The sequence below is a fragment of the Xiphophorus maculatus genome, chromosome 17, assembly GCF_002775205.1.
Source record: "Xiphophorus maculatus strain JP 163 A chromosome 17, X_maculatus-5.0-male, whole genome shotgun sequence".
Classification (NCBI taxonomy): Eukaryota; Metazoa; Chordata; class Actinopteri; order Cyprinodontiformes; family Poeciliidae; genus Xiphophorus; species Xiphophorus maculatus.
Window position 1 is genome coordinate 1,416,511 of NC_036459.1, and position 24,759 is coordinate 1,441,269.

Genomic DNA, 24,759 nt, shown 5'->3' on the forward strand with positions numbered 1-24,759 from the left:
TTTAATAAAACACACTGCATCACAACAAAGCTTTCGGTTTCAGAAGAATCTCTATAATCTAAAAAAAAAAACATTCACAAGAATAATCACCAATGAATCAAACAGGAAGTGCTTTTATTTTGTAAGAACCTGAAATATCCTCACAGATTAGCAACAAAAGACGTTAAGTGAAGCTTGACCAGGTCGTTATAAACTTGGTAATAAGTTGAATCTCAAGTCTTTAGAGTGCAAGATAAAGTTTTAATTTTTGTTAACTAACTTATGACTTGACATGTCAAAAAATACAAAAAGCAAATAAACAAAAATAAATTCTGTTTATTAAATCCTTTTTAAACTAAAAATTCCAACATTTCTTGCTCTGTAAACGCATGTAAAAGACATGAACATATTTAATGCCTTTTTTAAAGTTTGATAAAAATCTGATAGAGTTTTTGTATGGAGTTAATTTCCTGCCATAATGTTCCACACAAATAAAACTTATTTTACAAACAAAGTGTCCCTCCTTCATATGAACCTCTCTGCTCTCACATACATGAACTAGAACCAGATTTTACTGTAATTTTTGGAAATTGTCCTGTAGATGTTATTGGCAGTTGTCTCAGTGGCGCCCCCTTTTTTCATAGGGGAGTGAATACTTCACTCAATTTTAGGTATTACGTGACTTTTGGCAGAAACTTTCCGTAGTTTCGGATTGTTCCGTATGTGATTGGAGATCAGTTTAAACTCTATACAGTTTTATTTGTTTGCAACATTTTGGCAGGAAATTATCTCCGTATTCTTTGATCCAAAGATTAGAATAATGTAATTTAAATTTTTTTTCTGTTGGATTACAAACTACCAAATAATCTGCAGCACATTTTTTGCTTTTCATTAGTATCTGTTACTGTTTGTTTGGATTAAAAAGTTTATTCAGGTGAGTTTTTGTCTGACTGATTTAAAATAAAACCAGAGAAGTCTCTGTGCTTTAATTTAACCATAGTTTGACATATTTAAGTTTTTTACATTAGCAATCAGCAGGATTCACTTCATGACTGTCGTGTCTGTTAGTCTACACCGTAGAGTAAATGAAGGAATCCGGCTGCGGTTTAAACTGCTGATGTTTTTCAGTCGGTGTGAAAACATCCAGGAATATAAAAATGTTTTGCTGCTGAACAGATGAATTTAATTTCTGCTGCGTTCTGATGATTGATCTGATCTGCAGGTCAGGATGACAGGATCCGTCTAACGTGTTTTTTCTTCATCATATTTCTGTTGCCTGCAGGCGTTGATGTGAACAAAGAGGGAGATTATAATGAGGTGATATAAAACCCATGTAGAAACTGGTTTTATCTTAGTTCATGTTCTGGTTGCCATGGTTTTGTTCTTTAAAGTGTATTTGCAGCAGCTTGTTAGAAAAATGAAATCAGGTCTGATTTCCTTTCTGCCAGACATTCTGGCACACACTGAGCTAAAACTCTGCACCAATCAGATCCCTCCTGTGTGTGTGTGTTTACTTTTCCCATGTTCCCCGGCAGCGTGTATTGGGATCGATCTGGGATCGATGTGGCAGCTGCTGCACCAGCGCAGCTCGATCACAACACAACGAGCGGCTAGTTAAAGTTAAACGCAGCTTCTGGGGGGAAACCTGCCCACTGTCCGCTCCGTGCACAACCTGATTGGTTTAATGTCGTATGAAAGACAAACGGGCTTTTCTGAGCAGCGCGGTTCGTGTTTACACCAGCAGAATAAAGATTTTTCACACGGCGTTGCTGAGAGCAGCAGTTGGACGGATTTGTTGGAGTTAATCTGGTAGAATATGGGAAACCAGAATCCTAATTTATCTGAGGAAAGCTGATTAATGGGTTCTGAAGGCTCTCCCCTGGTCCATGCTGCTGCTTTCTAGTTATCCGCCATCTTGAAACAATCGAAACATTTCTGGTAACTGACCAGAAACAGGAAAAGGATGTTCTGATTTATTATCTGGTGAATAACTTTATGTTGCATTCATATTTACACAAAGGTAGGAATGTAAAAACACACAATAAGAATAAGTTTGTACACTAAAGTCAAATTTACAGCATATGAAAATGATACTGTATAGTTTTTAAAAATAAATTGCAACTGATCATTTGTGTATTTATTACAGAAGGTGATTAGTGCCACTGTGAAAAAGAAAAAGTATGCAGACTATTAGTCCCCCAAATTCTGGTATAAAAGTTGAAATTCTGCGGAAAAATTTTTACATTTTGAGATAATTGTTGTTCCGAGTGGCTCCAACGCTCAGCAATTATTAAAAATATAGAAAACAAGGCAATTTTATTTATGTAGCACATTTTCAGCAACAAGATAATTAAAAATGTTAGAAGTAAAATTAAACATTACATAAGTACAGGAAAACAAGGACAAACGAACTGATTTATCAGTTATCAGCGACTTGATTTACAGCAAATATACTGTTGGAGAAATTGATTTTTAAATCTAATTTTCCTGGAGAACTTCCTGCTGCAAGCAGCCTGTGTGTTCTGGGTCTGTACAGTACTGAGGTGTGTGTTAGCTTCAGGATTAGCTTGATGCAGCCATGCAGCTAACGCTAACCCACTGCGAGATTAGCTTAATATGTGGAGCTCCGCTAAACCCCAGACTGAGTTTAGATACTTGTGAAGCTGATAGAGGGAGAATGAATTAGTCCAGTTAAACCAGTTTAGTTCTGCTCAGTCCTTCTTTCTGTAGCTGAACAGGAACCATCAGCTGGACTTTAATCAATCAATCAATCAAATTTTATTTGTATAGCACATTTCAGCAGCAAGACATTTCAAAATGCTTTACATCATTACAAACACAGAAACACAAAGCAATATAGAATCAATAATCAAAACAAAGCATTAAGTCAAGTTCCATCATACATTTGTAATTGATTACATTTCAAATTCAATCCTAAACAGGTGGGTTTTTAGTTGAGATTTAAAAGAAGTCAGTGTTTCAGCTGTTTTACAGTTTTCTGGAAGTTTGTTCCAAATTTATGGTGCATAGATGCTGAAAGCTGCTTCTCCTCGTTTGGTTCTGGTTCTGGGGATGCAGAGCAGAACCAGAACCAGAACCTGAGAGGTCTGGAGGGTTGATACAACAACAGCAGATCTTTGATGTATTGTGGTGCTAAGCCGTTCAGTGATTTATAAACTAACAACAGGATTTTAAAGTCTGTTCTTTGAGCTACAGGGAGCCAGTGGAGGGACTTTAAAACTGGTGTTATGTGCTCTATCTTCCTGGTTTTAGTCAGAACGCCAGCAGCAGCATTCTGGATCAGCTGCAGCTGTTTGATTGGTTTGTTGGACAGACCTGTGAAGACGCTGTTGCAATAATCAATACGACTGAAGATGAAGGCATGGATGAGTTTCTCTAGATCTGGCTGAGACATTAGTCCTTTAATCCTGGAAATGTTCTTCAGGTGATAGAAGGCCGACTTTGTAACTGTCTTTATGTGGCTCTGGAGGTTCAGGTCAGAGTCCATCACTACTCCCAGGTTTCGAGCTGATCGCTGGTTTTCAGTTGTAATAACTGAATTCAGTTTGTAGTTTTCTGGCTCCAGGTGGTTTTGAATTTAGTGACTTCTATCAGTTTCTCCTTTAAACTCCTGAGTGTTTCCTGGCTTTTCATTTTTTAGACATCAACATAGAGAACCAGAGATGGTCAGAGACGATAAATGCGATTTAACATGCATTAAAGGTGACCTACTTTACAAAATTTCTACTTGGAGTGTCTTTGTACTTCCACTTGGTTTTCTAATTCTTCTAAAAACAAACTACCCAGCTGTGTTTTAGTAATAAGTTTATGTTTTTTGGTATCTGGAAAATATGCCGTTTCAAAAACCTTCTAGTTAAGTCGCACTGTGCTGTTACCTAGCAACCCCAGCGGAGTTCCAGCACGTTTGGTCAGCTGGTTTTACTGCTGGACAATGGCTGCTGGAAAAAACAAGCGTTTAGTTGTTGACTTACCATCCAGAAAGCACTTGATGCATTCCTGTCGGTTGTGCAGGAGGCTCCACTTCTGCTTTTCAAAGATGTACAGTTGTATAATTGTGGATCTGTAAGCAGCCATTTTCACATGCAAGTGTAAACGTTGAGTTGGGGGCGTGGCCAGCAGCAGCTTATTGGATTTAAAGTGACAGGAGGCCCTAAAACGGCTTAACTAAAATCTTACTTAAAAAGATTTTGTTCAGAAAAATGTAATGAACATGTTTTGTATAGGCCATAGACCAACCCTAACCCGTTAAAGGAAGCATAATAGGTCACCTTTAGTGATAATGTCTCACTAACGTAAATCTGAACAGTGAAATTATTATTACTTGATGTATCAAACCACACTGAGCCTCGCACACGGAGGATGATGATGATTTTAGGACAGGTCAAAGTTCGTGTTCTCCTCCAGACTGGAGGAACTCCAGGGAAGAAGAGCGGTTTAAAACTTTTGCCCAGCAGCAGCGCTACGTTGGCAGGACAAACACGATGGTCCCGGAGTCTTCCTGGCCGGATCGTCAGACTAATTTCCCAGAAATTTCTCCCACACGCTAAACGATGTCCATAACTGCGCTTGGTTAGGCAGAATTGATCCCGCCTGAAATTGGCCATGAAACGAAACTTAATTCAATTCCTCGCAGCATCCTCATCCTCACCTTCATCCTCCAGCCTGAGAGGAAAGGATCACAGCAGGAAGTGGCGGTGGCTCCGCCCCCTGCAGCCGCAGCATTCCTGTTCCCAACAACTTCCTGTTTAAACTGACAACTTCCTCTTCGGCGTCTCAGGGAGAAATCCTCTAAAGTTTGTTCCTTTCTGCTGAGAGGAAGAACAAGAAGAGAACAAACTTCTTCACACAATTAGTTCAAACTTTGTCCGATCAGTCAGAGACGCATAATCTCAGAGATTCTCAGTTGGATTTAAGTCTGGACTTTAACTAGGCCATTCTGACATGAATGTCTCTGACTGTTCAAAATCTGTGGCAGGGATCAGAAACAGAAAGAAGTGGAACTGAAAAAGGAAAAACTTCTTCATGTTCGTCTTTTCTAACAAACCTGTGGAAGAAAAACGCTCCAGAGAAGAAGAGGAGAGAAAAAGATGAGTGGAAACGAGAGAAAAGGATGAGGAGGACTGGGAAGAAAATGTGTAAAATAAATAAAAATCGATGGATTATCAAAGGAAAGAGGAGGAGGAGGGAACGAGTGAAGCCAGGCGAAGGTGAAAAAAGAAGTAAATTCTCAACAGAGGTGAAGAAGAAAAAAACATGAAGATGAGAAAGAAGAGAAGAGGAGTCAGTGATGAAGAGGAGGGATTACGCTCAGATGATGGACTGCATGAAGAAGAAGGGAAGGAAATCTGAAAATGAGAAGGAAGGATGAGGAAGGAGGGAGAGATAAACGGATGCAGAGAAGCAAATTGAAAGGAGCTGTGGAGAGGTGAGGAAGAGGAGGAGGAGGAAGAGACGAATAATAAACAGAGAGGCAGGCGGAGGGAGAGAATAATGGAGGGAGCCTGAGAGGGACGAGATAAAGAGAGGATCTATTAGAGAGGAGGATGAGCCTGTTACACACACACACACACACACACACGGTGACATCCTGCTGCCACGGTAACGCCTGTTCTAACAATAATCCTGATTGACTGGCAAACACACACACGCACACACACACACACACACACACACTCATGAAGTGATACTCTGCTTAATCTGAACAAGAGTGGAGAAGTGGATATGACATCACTTTCTGCTGAAATCCAACGAATGCACCTTGTTCAGAATCAGAGATGTGAAGAAACTGCTGAGTCAGCGGTGTGTTATTATCTTTCACACACACACACACACACACCCCGGACACACTGATCGCTTTAAGCAACATATCAAATTGCGATTGGGACCCGTCACATTGAAACTGCGGCGCTGCTGCTGATTCATCAGCTTCACAGAGATCTGGACTGGATCAGGAGTTCAGTCAGATTCTCTTTGATTCACTGAAGGACACGATGCTCCTGTTCTGAACTGGAACTGTTCTGACAAGTTTAAACTTGTCAGCAGGTTTGCATCATTTTAACTGGAGATGCACCAACCAGTCATTTTGGGACCAGCATCGGATCAGAGATTTTGTGAATTACTGTCGCCCTGGTAGAGTCAACTTATCGACCTAATCCTCCATTCTGAACAACAGCTGCATGCGCACAGACTTGGCAGAAACTTCACAGCCTTCCTGATGAAAACCTGCCCACTCTAGATAAAATATAAATAGATTAACGCAACTTTACATCGTACATTCTTGTTTGGTTTTCTCTGTTGTCTTTAGAGACGGGCTCAATTGGACCCAACAAGCTTTTACCCAATGTTCAGTCCGGCAGTATCGACTCACGTGCAATTTTGCAAGTTTGTGTGTGCTGTTACGGGCACTGATGGTCTGAAGGGGAAATCCCCATTGCTTCCCCACTGTCCAACCAGTTACATCTGCTGCTCTTCTCCTGAGCGTTGCTCTAAAACCACAGGAGGGTTAAAGACTCCTGGACACCTTCTGAAGAGTTTACACATTAACAGGATCCAGTAGTTCATCTTCAAAACCTTGAGAACCCAATGAAACCATCGCCTATAGGGGGAACCGCTAACCTGCAGGTGTTGAGGCTAGCTGCTGACTTTATGTGGAAGGACGCAAACACCAAACCTGTTTCATCTTCAGACTAAAATATACTTTAACTCTGTTTATTAAACTTTCAGAAATAAACCTATATTCCATATTTTGTGGCTTTATTCCTCTGCTAAACGTCTTTAATGGAACATAAATTGAGTTTTAACCAGAGGGGATTGTAAAGCAACAGTGGTAAGTTACTGGAACAATAAACCAGGATAATTAACTGATATTAAATCTGATAGTTCTCTAAAAATCGGCAGCCTTTGCTGTTTACCAATTAAAAGTTCTGTCAGCATTTAGAGCAACAACTTTCACTGATTTATTAGGGAGGCAGGATGAATGTTCTGCTAAGCTGAAACTTTAAAAACATGTAAGAAGAAATAACTGGTATTTCTAACAGGATTTAGCTTTAAAATGGGAGTTCTGGCAGCAAAGCCCCGATCGAAAGGCGGTTCAAGAGATGAAGATGGTCAAAGGAGGGACCAATTAAAACCAGGATGACTAAAAACTGTCAGTGAGCCGGTGGAGGGCGAACTGCCAGATTCATCCGAGTGGTTTTGAGAGAGAGCAGATTTCCATCCCTGGAACTTTAATTAATGTTGTACCAGGAGACAACGGAATAATCTTCCAAATTAGCAGCCATTTATTCTGAGGAAAATTACCCACGAGGTGCAAAAGCTAATTAATGCATCTGAGTTTCTTAGTGAAAGGAAATGAAGATCTGACTGAACTTAAACTGCAGTGTGAGACTCTGCAGCAGGAATCTGCATCGTAACGCCGCATGTTGGAGTTTAGCTGCAGAGGCAGAGAGGCGTCCTGCTGGCATAAAACAAGCAAACCGAATGCTTTTGATGAAGACGAGCAGCAACATGCAACCTGAATGATGAAGAGCACAGAGTCCAGGGGTCAGGAGGTCACCATCCCCGATTAACTGCAGGGCAGCTCGAAAAATCTGGATCTCATGAAAAAGTGCAACATTGTAGAAAATGAACCTCTGTACTATAGATCTATCACATGTAGAGTGAAATATTTCAGTCTTTATTTTTCTAAGTCAGTTGATTCTCAGAATGAAAACCCATCAGAACTTTACATCAGATCAATAAAGATGTAAATGTTTTGAACGCTCATGTATGTCTGGAAGACTTCACTGTTTCCTTCCACTCAACTTTCTATGAATATTCTCAGCCTCATTTTATGACCCAGACTGAGACAGTCACTCAGGAAACCTTTACAGGTGTTTTAATCAGCTGATTAGGGCGTGGCATGTTGAACGTTTTCATAATATTCTGATCATCTTCGATGTTGAATTTTGGGTTTTCATTCTGTGAGCCAGAACTCTGATTACCTGAAACAAAGGTTGAAACATTTCACTGTGTGATGGATCTATAAAACAATGGGTTTTATTTTCTGAAATTGGTGATGGATTGATGAAGCTGCAGACTTCTCGTTTGACCTTGATCTCTACTAATTTATCGACATACAGTAGATGCCTAATTAAAACCTTTAAAAAGCACAGAAAGCTGGTGAGTCGCTCATCTTTCTGCTTCTCCTGGGTTTGGTGGTTGAATGGCAGAATGTGGCTCCGTATCGCTGCGCTCTTCACCGTGAGCTGCACTTTAAAGCTGCTGTAATAGCAGCCATTTTCTCTTACAGGGAAATATTTACCATAAGTGCACTTCAGCTGGATTGTTGCTACTTGACTCCTCCTGGAGAACATAAAGACCTGGAAGGAGGATGTGAAGGTGAACACTTACAATTGCTGATTTTTTGAGGAGTTTCTGCTTCAACACCACAGAAAAACAAACTTTCTGGGAAAACTCGAGCAAACTCTCAGATCAGAAATGAACAAACACACGGAGTAAATCTGGTGAGAGAGAGTCATGATACACCCAACACCATCAAACTGCTGGAGGAACGAGAGCTGGTTGGGCCATTGGTTCATTGAAATAGCTATGATGCGTATCCATGGCAACAAGGTATTGTTTTTCTAGCTTGGAGCAGCTAATTACCAAATAATACCTGACCTTTGACCCCAGATCCCAGAGGAGTTGAGATGAAGGAAGACAGTTCATCTCTTCCATCCATAATAATGACTATAATCCCCTACTCCAACATCTCCGCCTAATGGCAGAGATGCAGCGGCAAAAGCAAAGGAGGCTGGTTAGCAGTGCTAGCTAACAACTGATGATGTCATCCAATGACTCTGAAGATACTAGATTATGAGTTATAACATTTCATGTCCTTTTGGGATGAAGTATTTTTGAATTTGATTTTATCATTTTATTAACCTTTATTTAAATCCCTGATGATCTTGGATTTAAAGTAAGCAGAGAAAACTCCCATCATCAGTTAGGACCTTACCAACCCGTTTAAATGAATCTACTGAATTCTGCCAAATAAACATTCTTGTTCCTCCATGTTCTAACCAAATCATCTCCAGAAATCAAATGTCCTGCTTGTATTTTAGTTTTTAATAGATGGGATATTCCTGAGTGGTAAAGTGATTCTGCAGAGTGGGTTCCCACTCGGATGGAGTCCTCCAGTGGGACTGTGGAGACCTGTGTGACCGTCCTGCAGCGCTTGGGTCCAGAGACACTCAGGGACAGTTAGTGCTGAGAAGCAGCCTCAGCTGGCGGCCATGTTGGGTTGATTGCTCTCTGACAGCCGCGCTGCAGAGTGGAGAGGTCAGTATTGATCCACATCAACTCATCCAGCACTGGATTACTGCTTCAGCTGGAGGGAGAGTCACAGAGGAACTGCTGCTGCTGCTGCAGCTGGTGATGCTGCTACTGCTGCTGCTGCTGCAGCTGCCACCGCCGCCGGTGATTAGAGGAGGTAGATCTGTTTGACCAATCAGCTTCTTCCAACTCTGGTCTCCTCATAAAGCGTCTCGTCCATCATGAAGTCCGATCCGTCCTCGTTAACCACGATTCTCCTCGTTAGGAAAACAACAACGCATCGTGGAATCCTCCCAGCACAGTCACTATCAAAATAAAACAACATATAAAATGAATTATGTTGAAAAAGAAAAGCTAGATGAGACCAAAACACCAGACTGAAGACTTTTATCATCTAGAAAAGATAAACTATAAAGTATTGAGCTAATTTTAATTTATCATGTGATTAATTGATTTATTTACAGCTGATCTTTCTTTGCTCTCCACCTCCTGTATTATTACGTTTTGTCACATTAGAGTTGAAATAATGAAACTTCTCCAGCGTTTTGTTTTCATTCTGCTGTGAAAAGTTGCTGCAGAGTTTATTGAATCTCCATCTTTGCTGCATTATCAGGTTGAAGGGCTTCCTGGATGTTAGACTGTAAATGTCACACAGCAGATCCACAGGGGGCCCGTCAGGTTGGACCGCTGCTGCTCTGCAGAGGTCATGCAGAGGTCACGCACACGATGCATCTCCAACACGACGCGTCCCACTGAGCTGCTGGTCACCTGGCTTTAAACTCATCCAGGCTCTGCCTTCACATTCATTTGTGAAAAGCACCTAATCCAGCATGAGAAAACTTAATTAAGCAACAAAAACACCTTTGATTGGTTAATTCCAGGCTTCATTTGAGTTCAGCTCAGATTTATTTGAACAGCAGCAGCATTAAATGTCACGACTAGCAGAGAGTGAGGATGAAGGTTTGGTTCTGCTCCAGTTTAAACCGGATTACTCACAATTTAAGATTAGTCAGCTAATGAACCGAAACACAAGTTTATTAAAGACAAACATTTTGGTGAGTTGAATTAATTTTTTACTGTTGGATGTAGAATTACATTGTTAAAAATGTGAGATGATGTTTGCTTTTGTCCAAGACAACTTTTACCTTCAACATTTAGCCGTTATTTTATAAGTTTGGTTTTTATTTTTAATTAAACCATTAAGAGAAGAAACCTTTACAGTAATGAAATGACAGCAGCTTTTGGCTGCATCCTTTTCTTCTCAGTTGATAAAACTAATAATTTTAATCAACTTTAAAGAATTATTGACCTGAAACAAACTTTTTGTTTTATTTCAAGTGTAACTGGAAACTAAACCAAAAGTACTTGGTAAGATTTTGTGTTTTTACAGTGAAGGCAATTTATGAAAGCATAAAGTGAAAAGTCAACATAACAGCAAATGTTGCAAAATTGGAGAGTAGTAGGAGAATTATGAAGATGCTGAGATCTTTATGAGTTAATCTTGTTTTTCTGTAAATTAGTCATCTTAGAAACATTTTGAGACTTTCTGACAGTGTTTTGTTGTGTTTGCTCAGGTTTTCTATAAGATGTTGTTTCTCCCTGCTGGGGTCAAAAGTCACGGTCAGGTTGACAGAAATGAAATCTCTTTGGATGTAGATGTGATGCAGAGAACCAGTCTCTAGTTCACTGAGCTGCTGAAGGAGTTTTGTTCCACCAGATCAGCAGCTGGAGGAGCAGCTCGCTATTTTTCCTCTGTGTTTGGCAGAAAAAGGCAAAGCTTTTTTATTGTGGAGATGATTGCTGCTGGACCCAGCCGGCGGCGGCCATATTGACACAGACCTCTGTCTCTAACAGAGGGAGGTCAGAGAGGCGATTGAATGAAAGCAGAAGAGATAAAATAAGGAAAAAAGGTGAAATCTGGCAGACAGGGTGTGAAGTTTTGTCATTTCCAGTAAAGGTCTGAGTTTTATTAAAGAAATACCGGGTTGAGTTGCTGACTTTAGAGCTCTGTGGGTTTGTGTTGATGGATTTTTCTCATCAGAATCACAGGAAAATGGTTTTACTGTTGCTGACATTAATAAAGTCCAGAGCGGTGGAACCAACCTGAGGTTCGTTTGGATCAGAACCGCTTGGATCCACTTCCACAGCTCAATCTGTAGATTGTGGAGAACGTCCAAGACGATGAGGCGCAGAACCGTTTCAGCCCAGGATGAGTTGGACCTTCTGGTGCTGATGTTTGTCTCCCTGTCCAGGTACCTGGCAGTGACCCAGTTCAGCCCGATCCACGCCCGGAAGGCCTTCCCCTGCTTCGACGAGCCCGTCTACAAGGCCACCTTCTCCCTGAGCCTCCGCCACGACTCGCAGTACACGTCTCTGTCCAACATGCCGGTGGACAGCAGCTGGCCGGACGAGGACGGCTGGGTGACCGACCGCTTCGCCCGGACGCCCCGCATGTCCACCTACTACCTGGCCTGGGCCGTCTGCAACTTCACCTACAGGGAGACGCAGACCAGCGGCGGCGTGGCGGTGAGTCTCAGCCTCTCTGTCCTGGGAACGCCGTTTGTTTGTTTGTTTGTTTGTTTGTTTGTTTGTTTGTTTGTTTGTTGGAAGTGGAAAAAATGTCTGAAACCGGCGCAAGAACGACTCCAGCCTGTTTTCTCACATATCCATCAGTCCTCATTTCTGGGGTTGAAGCAGGAGATAAGAGCTGCAGTCATTATCATCACACAATAATTGACATAATTAAGCTCTGATTGGGGGAATAATGGCTTTATATCAGCAGCCGGCAGGAGAAAACAAGTGAGGATGAATGAGTGACGGCGCAGATTCAGCTCTTTAAAGCTTTTAGATGTTGGATTTGTGCTTTAAGAACGAACATCTCTGGGATTTAATTTAAATAACTCTGACCTCTGAGTGTTTATGGAGAAAATCACCTTAAATAATCTCAGATGTGTTTCTTTTTCAGCTTGTTTTGACTGAATGTTTTTCATGTTTAAGTCACAAAACAGAAAAACTACCAAGCTTGTCCAGTTTGATCTGATCAGTGCTGACAGACGTCCGTTTAAACACCAACAGTGGAAAATGAAACTCATGTTGTTTCAGCTGAAAGTTTGTACAAAATAAACTCTAAAGTGAGAAAGCTTAACTTCCCCTGATGACTTGGTTATAGTATATAGTTAGGGGTGTGGCCAAGTAACTCATTAGCTCTTCCATATGGTGCGTTCACTTGTCAGTAAAATGTGAGACTTTTTCGTTCCCTAAAGGTTGATAATCAGAAAGTTCTGTCCACCAACTAAACTTCTGTTGTAAAATGATGAAATCTGGAAAAGTTTAAGGGTGTGGATATTTCTGAAAGGTGATGCTGCTGGTCCGTTGGGATAAAATGAGACGTTGAAACGACGGTTTATCAGAGCTGCAGCTACTTTACCTGCAGTCTGTGGAGCCGAACCTGCAGATATCAGTGGATTGTCTGCAGATGATCCAATAAAATCAGCAGCTGCTCGTTATCTGAGGGTGAAGACGGTAATTAAGATGTGAACAGGCGATAATCTCCTGATAAGAAACTTCCTGCCTCGCTGCTGTCTGGGCTTCATTAGGCTGCTGGGACTCCCATCCACTGTTACTTGTGTTGTTATTTTAAAGGTGACCAGCATGGATTTCTTCTTCTTCCTTAGTTGAATGTAGAGCAGAATTTTAAAATCGCTGCATTAACGTCCAGCTGGGAACCGCAGGGATAAACCAGGCCGATGAATCTTTGTCCTTATGACAAGACATTTTTCTCATGTTGTAAATGAGATAATCTGCCAGTGAAACTAGTATTTTTCAGCAATATTAATGAATTATTTACTCAAAACAAGCTCCCACATCTTGTTGAGGAATTACTTAGTTTTGTCTCATCTGAAGCGTAGTGAGAAATTTGCACTTGAAACCAGACAAAAATACTTACTGCAGAGTAAGAACTAAGTCAACTGTTTGAGCTGATAAAGGATTTTGTATTAAATCAGCAAACAATGCAACAGTCAGCTCAGAAGTAAAGCTGCAGAAAATTCCCATCAACTATTGGGATATTTTAGGTAAATAATAACAGGAGCAGCTTTAGACGGGATCCCAGATAAGCTGAACTTTGGTCTCAGTTTGATTTTGTTTCTCTGGATTCTGATTTGAAAGTCAAATCGTTCTGCTGTCGCTGTTTTCACCTGATTTTCTCCTCATCTGTTTCCAAACGTAACGCTTCGAACTCAAACATGCACGTCGACGCGTCGGACTTCCAACACAAGGACACAGACCAGGCGCGACCTTGTTCGCCCCCCATCATCTCTATCAGTGTAATTACAGCTCATCCATCTCGTCTGCCAGGAGCTCAAGGACGACGCTCCGACACACGCAGCCTTTGTCTCCTTGTTACAGAATTATAATTTAGGAGGAATTTGGCTTTAATGGCGCCTGGTATCTGGGTCGTTTATAACCATCAGCAGCCTCCAGCGCTCTGAGACGGAGGAAAACGCCAACAGATCCATCTTTATTTTTGCCCTTCTCCTATTTTTTTACCAAACCGTGGAAACGTCAGCTGACGGGAAACATGCTTCCCAGACGACCCCCGTGTTTCCAGTGGAGATCTGCGGGTTGAGGGCAGAGCATCCAGAAACCCCGGCCTCTTTGTTCCTGCGGTGCCCGGCTGCGCTGCGGGCCCGACACGCCTCTGATGACACCAAAACATCCTCTGGGAGTTTGTTCAGCGCACCGCTAGGTTCCCTTCCCATTTTCGCTTTTTACCCCTTTTAAGCCTGAAGCTGTTTTTGTTTTGTTTTTTTTTTGACATTTTCCACTTGAGAGAGAAAGAAAACATCCCTCAGTTCAGTCGGTAACGGCTCCATAACGGTGAGGCCAAAACGAACAACCGCGACTTGAAAGACACTTCAGGGAATTCTGAAACACACGACCTGAAAACTGAAACCGACTCCATCTGAAGAGAAAATATCAGCCAGAAACTCTCACAGGCTGCCGGCTGATTGATTTATCTACTTACTAAAGGTTTCTAAAACTGTTAGTCTTCTGGAAACCCGACAGATGATGATGATGATGTGGAACTGCAGTAGATGTAAACAGAAAAATGAGAAAATACTTTTTTATTATTATTATTTTACAGCAAACCTGTATGGTAACACCAAACAATGATTGAGGGAGAACAACTACTTTCCTCCAAAGATCCTTTTTCCTTTGTGTCGATCCGCAGATCATTGGCTGATTTTTGATTTTTTATATATATATTTTTTCCACATCCACAGTAAACACGGTGTGTTATTTATTTACTCCTTCTGCACGTTACCAGCAATAATTAGCTGCATTTCTTTCTTTGTGTCTGAGCTGAATGAATGACAGACTGGAGATGATGAATTTAATGTCTTTCATCCACAGACGTAGCATTAGCTTACCGTGAGTTTGAGAGACTTTGTCACCAGAATGTCTTGACAGATATTTGGGCTGAAACTAACAATTATTTTAGTAAAAATGATTTTGACAATTAATAATCGGATAAAACATATTTATCATGTACATTATTATAAACATATTAAAAGATGCAAATGAACAAATTAATTCATTTAAAATCATTTATACAAAATTGCAAAATTGTGTTTTTTTCCACATTATTGGAATATTGACAAAGTTTTGCTCTCATTATAATGATTATAGTGAGCTTTTAAATCCCCAGATGGGGTTCCAGCTGTTAGATTTTCAAACGTCTTCTTTTAAACATTTTAAACATTTTTTTTTAACTCCTCCAGGGGGTCTTTGTGGCTCTAGTGTCCCTTATATGACAGCAGGCTGACAGGAAACAGGGAAGGACAGGGGGGAAGACATGCGGCAAATATCGTCGGGTCCGGGAGTCGACCCCGCGACGGCCGCGTCGAGGACTCAAGGCCTCCAAATACGGGTCACGCTAACTGCTACGCCACCACGGCACGCCCTTAAACATTTATTTCTAATGACTTCCTCTTCCTAACTGGACAAATCGACATATAAATGGTAAAAACCTTCATCTGAACAGAGTTCTGGAATATCTGAGACCATTTAGGAAGAACCGTCTTCAGTCCTGATGAACACATTTTAAACGCTGCAGCAGTGAGAACCTTTCCGCTTGATGTTGAGCAGCACATCAGATCTCATTCTTCACACAGAGAACTGTGAACACATCAAATGGTTCACCAGTCGAAACCATCAAAAAGCTCCGATTTTCCAGCACAGTGTTGAAAGAACGGATTCTCTCAGCCTCTTCCTGCTGTTTGCCTGTGATAATCCGTGAAGACATGGTCCCGTCAGCAGGACGCAAGGCCTGATGGGAGATTAACAGGAAGCTGGGCTCCATTTAAAAACCCAGGATGTGTTCATTTTGTCAGGAGCTGTAAAGCTTCCAGAAAGCAGCAGATGCAGATTGTTGTGTCTACAAACATCTGCTGGATGGGCTCTGTGTGTCTCGTATTAAGATCGCTGTTTGGCCCGGAGGCAGCCGGGACGCTGCTGTCTGTTTGCGGAGCAGCTTCCTCTGACAGGAACGTTAATCCTGCCGTGCCTCCTCTTCCTCCTCTTCCTCCTGCGACGCTCTGAGAGGAGGACAAATAAAACGTCAACCGTCCTCATCCTGACCAATCAAACGGCTCCGTCTGTCACAAACGCTTTCTCCGGCTGTCCGGCGTCAATAAACGCTCAGAAACACGCAGTCTGGTTTTAATACGAGGCTCTGAGGGAAGTTATAGTCAACAGGCCGGCAACAAATTAATTAATCATATGATAAATGAAAACAAAGTCAATAGTTTCCATTTACACGATTTATTGTTGGTCTCTTTTTTTCCCTCTTTCTACCAAAACCAGACAATTAAAGTCTTCAGTTTGGTGTTTTCGTCTCAACTAGACTATTTTTTTAGCAAAATTTTGTTTACAGATATTTCATAATCTATTTTATTTGTTGTTTTATTTATTTTTGCATATTTAAACTGTCTTCCAGTTCCAGTGTTAAATGTTATTAGAATTTAAAGTTTATTGATCTTTGAAAATGTGTTCCTGCATTATTATACCATTTCCATTCTATCATGTTTTATAAATGCATAAGTTAACAGTTTTTCCCCATTTATTACTGTATTTATTTATTACAGTTAAAGGAAATGTTTTCTCAGTTTTTATTTTTAGTTCATTTATAGTAACCTTGGTACAGCTAGCTGCTTAGCTCACATGCTAGCTAGCTAAGCAACCAAAGTTGGGGGAACTTGAAACTGCTTCTTGCTCAACAGGTTGTTGCTAAGCAACCAAAGAGTGAGTTAGCTGATTCCACCAACTTAGCTTAGCTAGCTGTGAGCGGGTGAGCAGCTTAACCCTTTAACCTACATTTCCCAGAATGCTGTGCGGTTCAATGAGTATTCTATATATTGAATATTAAATATTAATATCTATTGATATCGATCGTGCCTATCATCATATATTCATCATATCAGTCCAGTCCGGTCTGAATCCTGTGCAGTTTGTGTTTTTATTGCTACTCAAAAGATGTTGGTGATATACTGCAGAACATCAGGTCAGTAATTTGAACTCTGAGGTCAAAGGTTAAACCGGATCTCCTGTGAGGTGATTGAAGTTCCTCTACACACCTGAACCGTTGTGCAAACAAGCTAACGAGACAGAAAGCGATGATGGTCGCTCTCAGCAGATGTAGGCTGGTAATAACGTCTTTATGGTGAGAATAAAACTTCATCAGGCAGCAACAGGAATCGTTTCCATCTGCGACGCAGCGACTCAGACTGGGATTCTTCCAGCTTTCATAATCAGCTCTCCATTGTTCTCTCGCCTCATAAACAGCTGCTTGTCTGCTTCCTTTATTGTGATGCGTCTCAGTGAGAATCCCTGTTCCTGTAATGAGAAGCTTCTCCTTCAGCGAGGATTAAAGAATCCAAACAAACGGAGGAATGACCCGCTGCGCTGGCCTCGCTTCACTAAACCCCGTCTTTAGCATTTGGCTCATTGTTCCCACCAACCGGCTGCGTGTTTATCAGCTAATCGCCATGGGAACGACGGCATTTTAACATTTTAACAGAGCTACAGGTGAACGTTGTCCAGGTTCAAACAGAAACAGTGTGGATCATGTTGGCGCTCTGCTGGAAAATACATGAAACCTGCAACACTGGAGGGAAAACGCCTGATATGTCGGGATTTTATGGGAAATGTCAACGTAACGCGGAACATAATTATAAATTATTTAATTTAAAAAACTAAAAACTCTAGATTTGTGCTGTATGTTTGTAATTGAATCCCTCTGAGTTTTGGATTTTGTGTTTTTGAAAACAGCCAAAGGTCAGTCAGATTAGATGGAGAGCACCAGATTCTCCGTTGGTTTGACATCTAGGCTTTGACTAGGCCATTCCAGTGTTACCAGAAGGATTTTGGCTGCTTTTTTATTAATCTGATCTGAATCTCATCTGTCTGACTCGGTTTAGTTGCTGCAGAAATATTTTAACTTCGTCTTCCTCTGTTTTGTATGGAAGCCCATTTCTGCCATAAAAGAAAAAATAAAAGCCCAACAGGAAGTCATACTTACAGATTTTAAGATTATAATTGAGTTAGTCATAATGTTGACTTTTAAATAACAATTATGCGACATAAAATCGTAAATTTAAGATTCAAAGTCATAATTTTAACCCTTCAAAGTTACAATTGTAAGATTTAAAATCATAGTTTGAGAAATAAAGTCAGGCTGTTCCTCTAAAGAGGTTTGATTCTGTGGAAGATGTTTATCATAATCCACTTTTGACTTATATTTTATATAAATGGTCCCTCTGTAAATGCAGGTTTTCTTTCTGTCTGAAAGTGTTAAGTTTTTTCTATGTTTCTATTGTCTATGATTTATTGATCCTCGGTTTGATTTTCAAAAACCATGAGGATTTATTAATCCTTAGATTAATAAATATCCTCCTCTTTATTGATTTATTCTCGAGTTCCCATAAAATCCAGTGATGACAGAAAATGTCACATTAACATTCAGTAATGACAATAAAGGTCACATTAGTGCCGCGGCAGGACCATAAACTGCAGGTAAGGTCAATTTATTCAATTAAAAACTGCTGCTTCTGTTGCTTTAATCAGAGATTAAGGAGATTTTATCATAATGAAAAATGTTTTTAATGATCCAGAGTTTAAAATCTTTCATTTTTAAATCTTAAAAGTATGGAAAAAAGCCGACATTATCACCATAAATAGCATTAATTAAACAGGAGCGTTTTGAATTAATTATTATTTACTTTGGATCTCATAACTTTGTCATGACTAAACGTTTGTCAGATTGTTCAGCTGCCGATGCTAACAACGTAGCGACGCTCGTTAAGTAGCTACCCCTGCAGACTAGTGATCGCCTTCCTGTCCAGACTCCGTCTCAAACAGCTGTCCATCAGGAATGTGTCGGATCGTCGGGATAAAAACGCTTCGTTGGGATTTAGTGTCAGTTACCTGGAAAACTACTTCCTGTCAGTGACGGAGGAACAAAATGGAAAAATAAAGATAAAAAACATCTTCCAGATGTTCCCTGTAAACAGTTTGCAGAACACAGTCAAACAGAAACGCAATTTTTCTATTTTAAATGACAGAAACTGAGTTACAGTCGAATGGTTTAGATCATGTTAAGATGGCCTGGATGAATCGCAATTAATTGATTCTTAAAATAATCACCAAATAATTTAGGAATCCATTAATCATATACAAGAAAATCTATTTGCTCAAATAATGACATATTTATAGCAGTAATTAATCCAAAACTGTACAAACCATATAAACCTTTGCCTTTACGATAAAAAGACCCAGTTATCTGAGTTCAACCCAGAACTCCTTCAGTGTCAGTTTTAGATTCATCTGGTTCAAATTCTGCAAAAAATCGTCATTTAAGCAACTTTTTCTATCAATTATTAATCAGTTAATCTGAAAGATGATCACCAGATCAGCCTTATTGAAATGACAAATCGAGCAGAAAGAGCTGAATGTTTCTAAATATTTTTTAGCTGCAGTTATTACAAACGAAGAAGCGTTCACTAGAGGAATGCTGCTGTTGCATTTTATTATTTTAAAAATTTAATTTAATCCTTTATTTGCGTCTTTGACTTTATTCCTAACGTAAAACAGGCTTTTTAAACATCCGATTACTAAAATAACCGTCTTTCCTCTGCCTCCAATAAAAAAAGAATTGAACTCTTGATAAAATGTCAGTTTGTTGAACTGAAGCCAGTCCAACAAACTGGACTGGTTTCATCAGAACCTTTCTGGTTTTGCTCCCTCTGAAGTGGACACAGATGTTTCATCTTGATTTGTCTTCCTGGGGTTGTGACCTGGGCGGCGCCGCCCGCCCACTGTCGTGTCGTCTGATTGGACCTATCTGTGGCGCGGCAGCGCCGGGTCAGCGGCGCCGCTGGTTCCGTTGGCCGTCTGAGGCCTGTTGATCCCGGAGTCAAGGACCGGAACCGGCCGCGGCGCCGTCAGCGTCGCTACTGGTTGTTAAACCATCCATCAAATTACCGTGGCAACCAAGCGTCCATCACCCCATCCATCATCCAAGGGCAACAGACGGAGCGCCGCAGCGCCGGCAGGGAAGTCACGGACGAGCGAAGAGATAACAAGGAGAGGAGAGAGAGAGGATGGATCCGCCGTCTGATTGGAGGAGAGAATCCTGACTTCAGTCTTTTCAAACACCAACCGAGTGAATCCCGACTTTATGATGCTGGCGCCATAAGTTATAGAGAGCAGCTTCTGATTGGCCCAAGGCGCCGGTTCTCCTCAGAAACCCAGATGGTTCTGGGTCCTTTGCTTCACAATCCGCCGTATCGATTTGGAGAAGTTCAAGGTGCAATTTGAGAGTTTTGTCAACTTCACCTGTTGCCACAGAAACCGTTTGGATGTCCAGGAGGGAGTGTGAAGCTTTTCCTTTCTCTGCTGCTGAGAGAAGCTTATTGCTGTGCAGGAGGTCGGGTTCATTTTTTAAAAAACTAACAGAACCGAGCTTTTATCGACCGTTTTTCATCTGTGTTTGTTTGCACATGATGCAGGAAGAGCAGCTTCCTGTTTCTGATCCTTCAAATTAAACAAAATTGGTGTAAAATGTTTGTATTGCAAATATTTTAATTTGTACCACTATCATTTTAAAAGTAATAAATGTTTCCAGAGGTCACTCTGCCTTTCCACATTTACTAAATATCATGAAATATCGTGTCAATCAATTGTCCTGGCTTGGAATGGATCCACTTTTTTCACTTCCGATATCTGAAGTTTGATGTCGGCCGATACAATAAACAATTTAAACATACTGACATGAAAATTTATTTGATAATTCTGCACCAGGACAGCACTTAAAAACACCAACAGAACCAATGTACAAACTTTTTCCAGTCAGCTGACAATAAATTTGCACTAATCTGTGATAGATGCAATAAAGCTAGCTAGCTTCTAAGGTATGCTAGCAGCTAGTTAGCGGTAGCCTCAACTGCTTCAAATCACAGAACACAGAATGAAGATGTGAGGGCGACTCAAACTTTTGCCTGTCAAAAGTCCTACGGAAAAAAAAATGCTTAGTGTGAAATTAAATTTCTGTCGAGACAAAATGAATGAGCTGTGATTAAAAGATTAAAGACCAACTTTCTTTTAATGAAATTAAAGGGGCAATAACATACAGAAGCTACTTTTTTGACTTTTAAACTATTTTATGTTTTTCCCTCATCAAAAACAAAACCTGGAGTTTTGCTTTAATTTTTTAATGCATGTTTAAGAAATCCTTTAATCTCCATGGCAACCATACTACTGTGCAAATGCCTGGGTGGACCTAGCACCGCCTTTGTAGCTGTAGCTCCTCCCCTGCTCAGCTCCTTCAGACTAGCCAGCAGCAATTAGCAAACACCTGGTGGAACTTGAGCTCGTTAAAGGAGCTGCTGCTCAGGGATAAAAACGTTGTTAAAGGGTTAATAGAGGAGCCATGTTGTGATGACTTCCTGAAGGTGGAGCTTCAGAAAGAGCAGGAGTTTTTAAAGAGACAGAGGTCCAATTTCAAGGCGTTAAAATAGTTAAATTCTTTTACAGTCATATATGATACAAACAGCATTTTATGACACCTGAAGGTAACATTGACACTTGATTGTGCTGTAAAACACACAAGGCCTTCATTTTAGATACCCAAATTTAAAAGTTTTTAGTTTTTTCCGGATGAGCGGACGCCATGTTTCAGTCGGGAAGCTCCTCCTCACAACTGACGGATGTGACTGACGGATCTTCCTGCTTCTCACCTGGAGGTAATTTAAAGTTTCAGCTCCAGCAGAGCTGCATGTTTTCGTCTCTCTGGGGGGAATCCACGGAGAAGCGGCTGCCTGTCTCCGCCGCTGCCTCAGTTTCAGCAAACTTCAGCCTGAAGGGAGCAAAACTCTGAAGCTTGCTGGAAAATGCGACGCGTTCAGGATCTCAGCGGGGAGAACACGACCGCGGGCGTTTAAGGAATCCTCAGGAGACTCTTCTGAATTCAGCAGCTCCCCGGCGGCCGGCCCACATTTCAATAAATCCTCTCACTCTGAGCCGATATTCAGTCAGCTGGCTGCAGCCGGATGAAGAGACAGGAGCTGCATTTTTATTCAACAATCACTGCAGAGCTGGATCCAACCGGGCCGGGACTCTGGTTCTGTTGCACCTCACTGCTTCATGTTTATTCTTTTAATGAAAACTTAAAATATTCAGAAAATCTGTGAGTCATGAGTGAAAATATGGCAGCTGTATAACCAGAGATTCAGGTACCGTTCATATTTTACAACCTACACTTCTGTTTTATTTTGTTTTTATTGGGATATTTTGGGATTTATCAACAAAAGTAGAGGAAAGTTACGTGGAGGAAAAAATGTCATTGTTTAAAAAAAAACAGGATTGCTAGATTTAAATAGAAAAACATCTTTGAAATTTAAAATACATTTCCTTTTAATCCCATGCTTTGAAATAAAATCCAATGCAACTGCATTGAAAAATCATCTGCTTGTGGACTGTTGTCGAGAATTTGCCTCAAACCACTTCAGGCCTCATTCCAGTCAAGATGGAGCGTGTATCCCACTAAAACCTGTCAATTCATGTTACAGAAGTACAGTAGAAGCTTCTCATCTCTCCCCTGATTGGACGAAAAAACATAAATTCAGACCAAATCTGTGATTTTCCCAGAATGAAGGAGTTTTTGGAGGATAATGCAGTAAAAACGTGCTGACTTTAATTCTGTTAAAAGATTATGAATCCATTTCCGGAGCAGAATCCGTCACAGGCTGCAGAAAAAACTGATGGGGTTTGTAGTTTTGTCTCATGACACAAACTGCAAATTTCCCATAAAATAATTCAGCCTAAGACACAGAAAATATGTTTTCAGTAAAATCATAACTATCCCGCCTGATATTAAAGTAAAGTCTAAAGCAACTTTACTGGAGACAACAGTCGTAATAAAAACTCATTCTGCTCCTTCCTGCAGACGGTTTGTGCTAAATTAGTATTTGTGCCGTGAAGCAGCCGGGGAGATTTTTACTGTTAGCATAAACTCTGCATTGGTTACATGATGTTCTCTGACCCTTAAAGCGCCTCCACACACAGACACTTGGAGAGTGGTCATAAAAGTGCTGAATCGATTTCTCCCAGCATAAATCCAGTGGAATGGCCTTTTTGTGTCAGGGCTTGATCCATCTCGTCCCGCCGTATTCAGAGCGTCTAGACCGGCCCTTTAATTTAATTTCTGTTTCTGTCCGTGCGTACGGGGAGCCGACAGGAAGCCGTCTGGCTCGTCTGCTAATAAACATGCTGGAACACGCCTTCGGTGCGTGAGAGAGGGAATAATCGGACGCTGTGAACAGAATACAGACGAGACTCTGAAACTGATGGCCTTCAAATCCTCTTTGCTTCCAACTGTGAACTGATTTACTGAAAAACAATCAGACCAGCTCAGTTCTGGGATCTACCCTGGAGCACCATGGATTCCCTTGGTGTCTGTAGAGCAGATCTGAAATATTTAAAGAAAATGCAGTTTGGGAGGATGGAGAACATATGCTGGGTTTCAGTTAGCGACAAAGTAAAAAAGTTAGAATTTCAAAATAAACATTCGTTCAGAAGTGGAACAACCAATATAAAATAAATAATAAACCGACAGAAACAATATGTTGACTACCTGTAAAAATAAACTAACAAATCTTCTTTCAAATGGTTCAGAAAGTGCAATTAGTAATTCTAAATTTAATGTAAAATTAATAATAAAGCTTAGAATTAGACTGAATAGATCTTCCCTGTGTCACGATACTTGATCTAGATTTTATTTCAATATCGGTACCGATACAGATATTGGTATCGGATTGGTGCATCCCAACAGAAACAGTTTAGAAATAAACCGCATGGTGTTGATGCAAAAATCAATAAATCAATTAATGACATGAGAAACTAAAACAATCTCAATAATTTCCATTTGCATAATTAGTTTTTCTCTTTTACCAAAAACCAGATAAAAGTTTCCAGTTTGGTGTTTTGGTCTCAACCAGTTTTTTTTCTGAAGGACAGTTTTGTGTCCAGAGACATCATAATTCATTTTATTTATTTTTTGTTCATTTACTTTAGATATTTAAAATGTCTTCCAGTTTCAGTATTAAATGTTTATTAAAATGTTTTCAAAACAATATTATCGTTTATTGTAATAACTTCTGAGACGATTTATCGTCCAGCTGAATATTATCGTGACATCCGATGATGTCACTCAGGAGCTTTTCATAAACTGGGTCATCAGTGGAGCATCATGTGACCAGGCAGGTTTGGTAATTGATCTAATTAGTTCTGTGTTTTTTGGGATTTAAACCTTTAAAACTTTTTCCTGCTGCTGTAAATCCAGTTTTATTCCAACTGTCTCAGCCGGGTTTCATTTCCTGTTTGACTCGGACTTTAACGACTCGGCTTTGGATACGAAGAGGCTCTAATTCCAATTTCCTGCTCGTGTGTCCGTCCTCAGATCCGTCTCACTCATCTCTCTGTCCGTCCTCAGATCCGTCTCACTCATCTCTCTGTCCGTCCTCAGATCCGTCTCACTCGTCTCTCTGTCCGTCCTCAGATCCGTCTGTACGCCCGGCCGGACGCCGTCTCCAGCGGCGCGGGCGACTACGCTCTGCACATCACCAAGAGGCTGCTGGGATTTTATGAGGACTACTTCAAAGTGCAGTACTCCCTGCCGAAGCTAGGTAAGGCTGCGGATGTCCTGGTTCTGGTTCTGTTCAGCTGTGAACTTTGTGTCTGATTCTTGTGGCCTTGTTCAGGAGATGTTCGGTTTGTCTTCATTCTGCTAGAGTTCTGTTATCTCTGATCCGGTTTGGGATGTTAACCTTTTGCCCTCTGTGTCAAAGGTCAGACAGTCAGTTTTTGTTTTCTTCAGCTTCAGAGGAT

General features: G+C 40.8%; 1 protein-coding gene across 1 annotated transcript in view; it reads left to right on the forward strand.

Annotated features, from left to right (window-relative positions):
• trhde (thyrotropin releasing hormone degrading enzyme) overlaps nt 1-24,759 on the forward strand; it is a 150,570-nt gene that overhangs the window by 15,032 nt on the left and 110,779 nt on the right. Inside the window, exons 4-5 of the mRNA XM_023349784.1 lie at nt 11,568-11,841; nt 24,431-24,557. Coding sequence (XP_023205552.1) covers nt 11,568-11,841; nt 24,431-24,557 — 401 coding nt within the window. The remainder of the gene's footprint in view (nt 1-11,567; nt 11,842-24,430; nt 24,558-24,759) is intronic.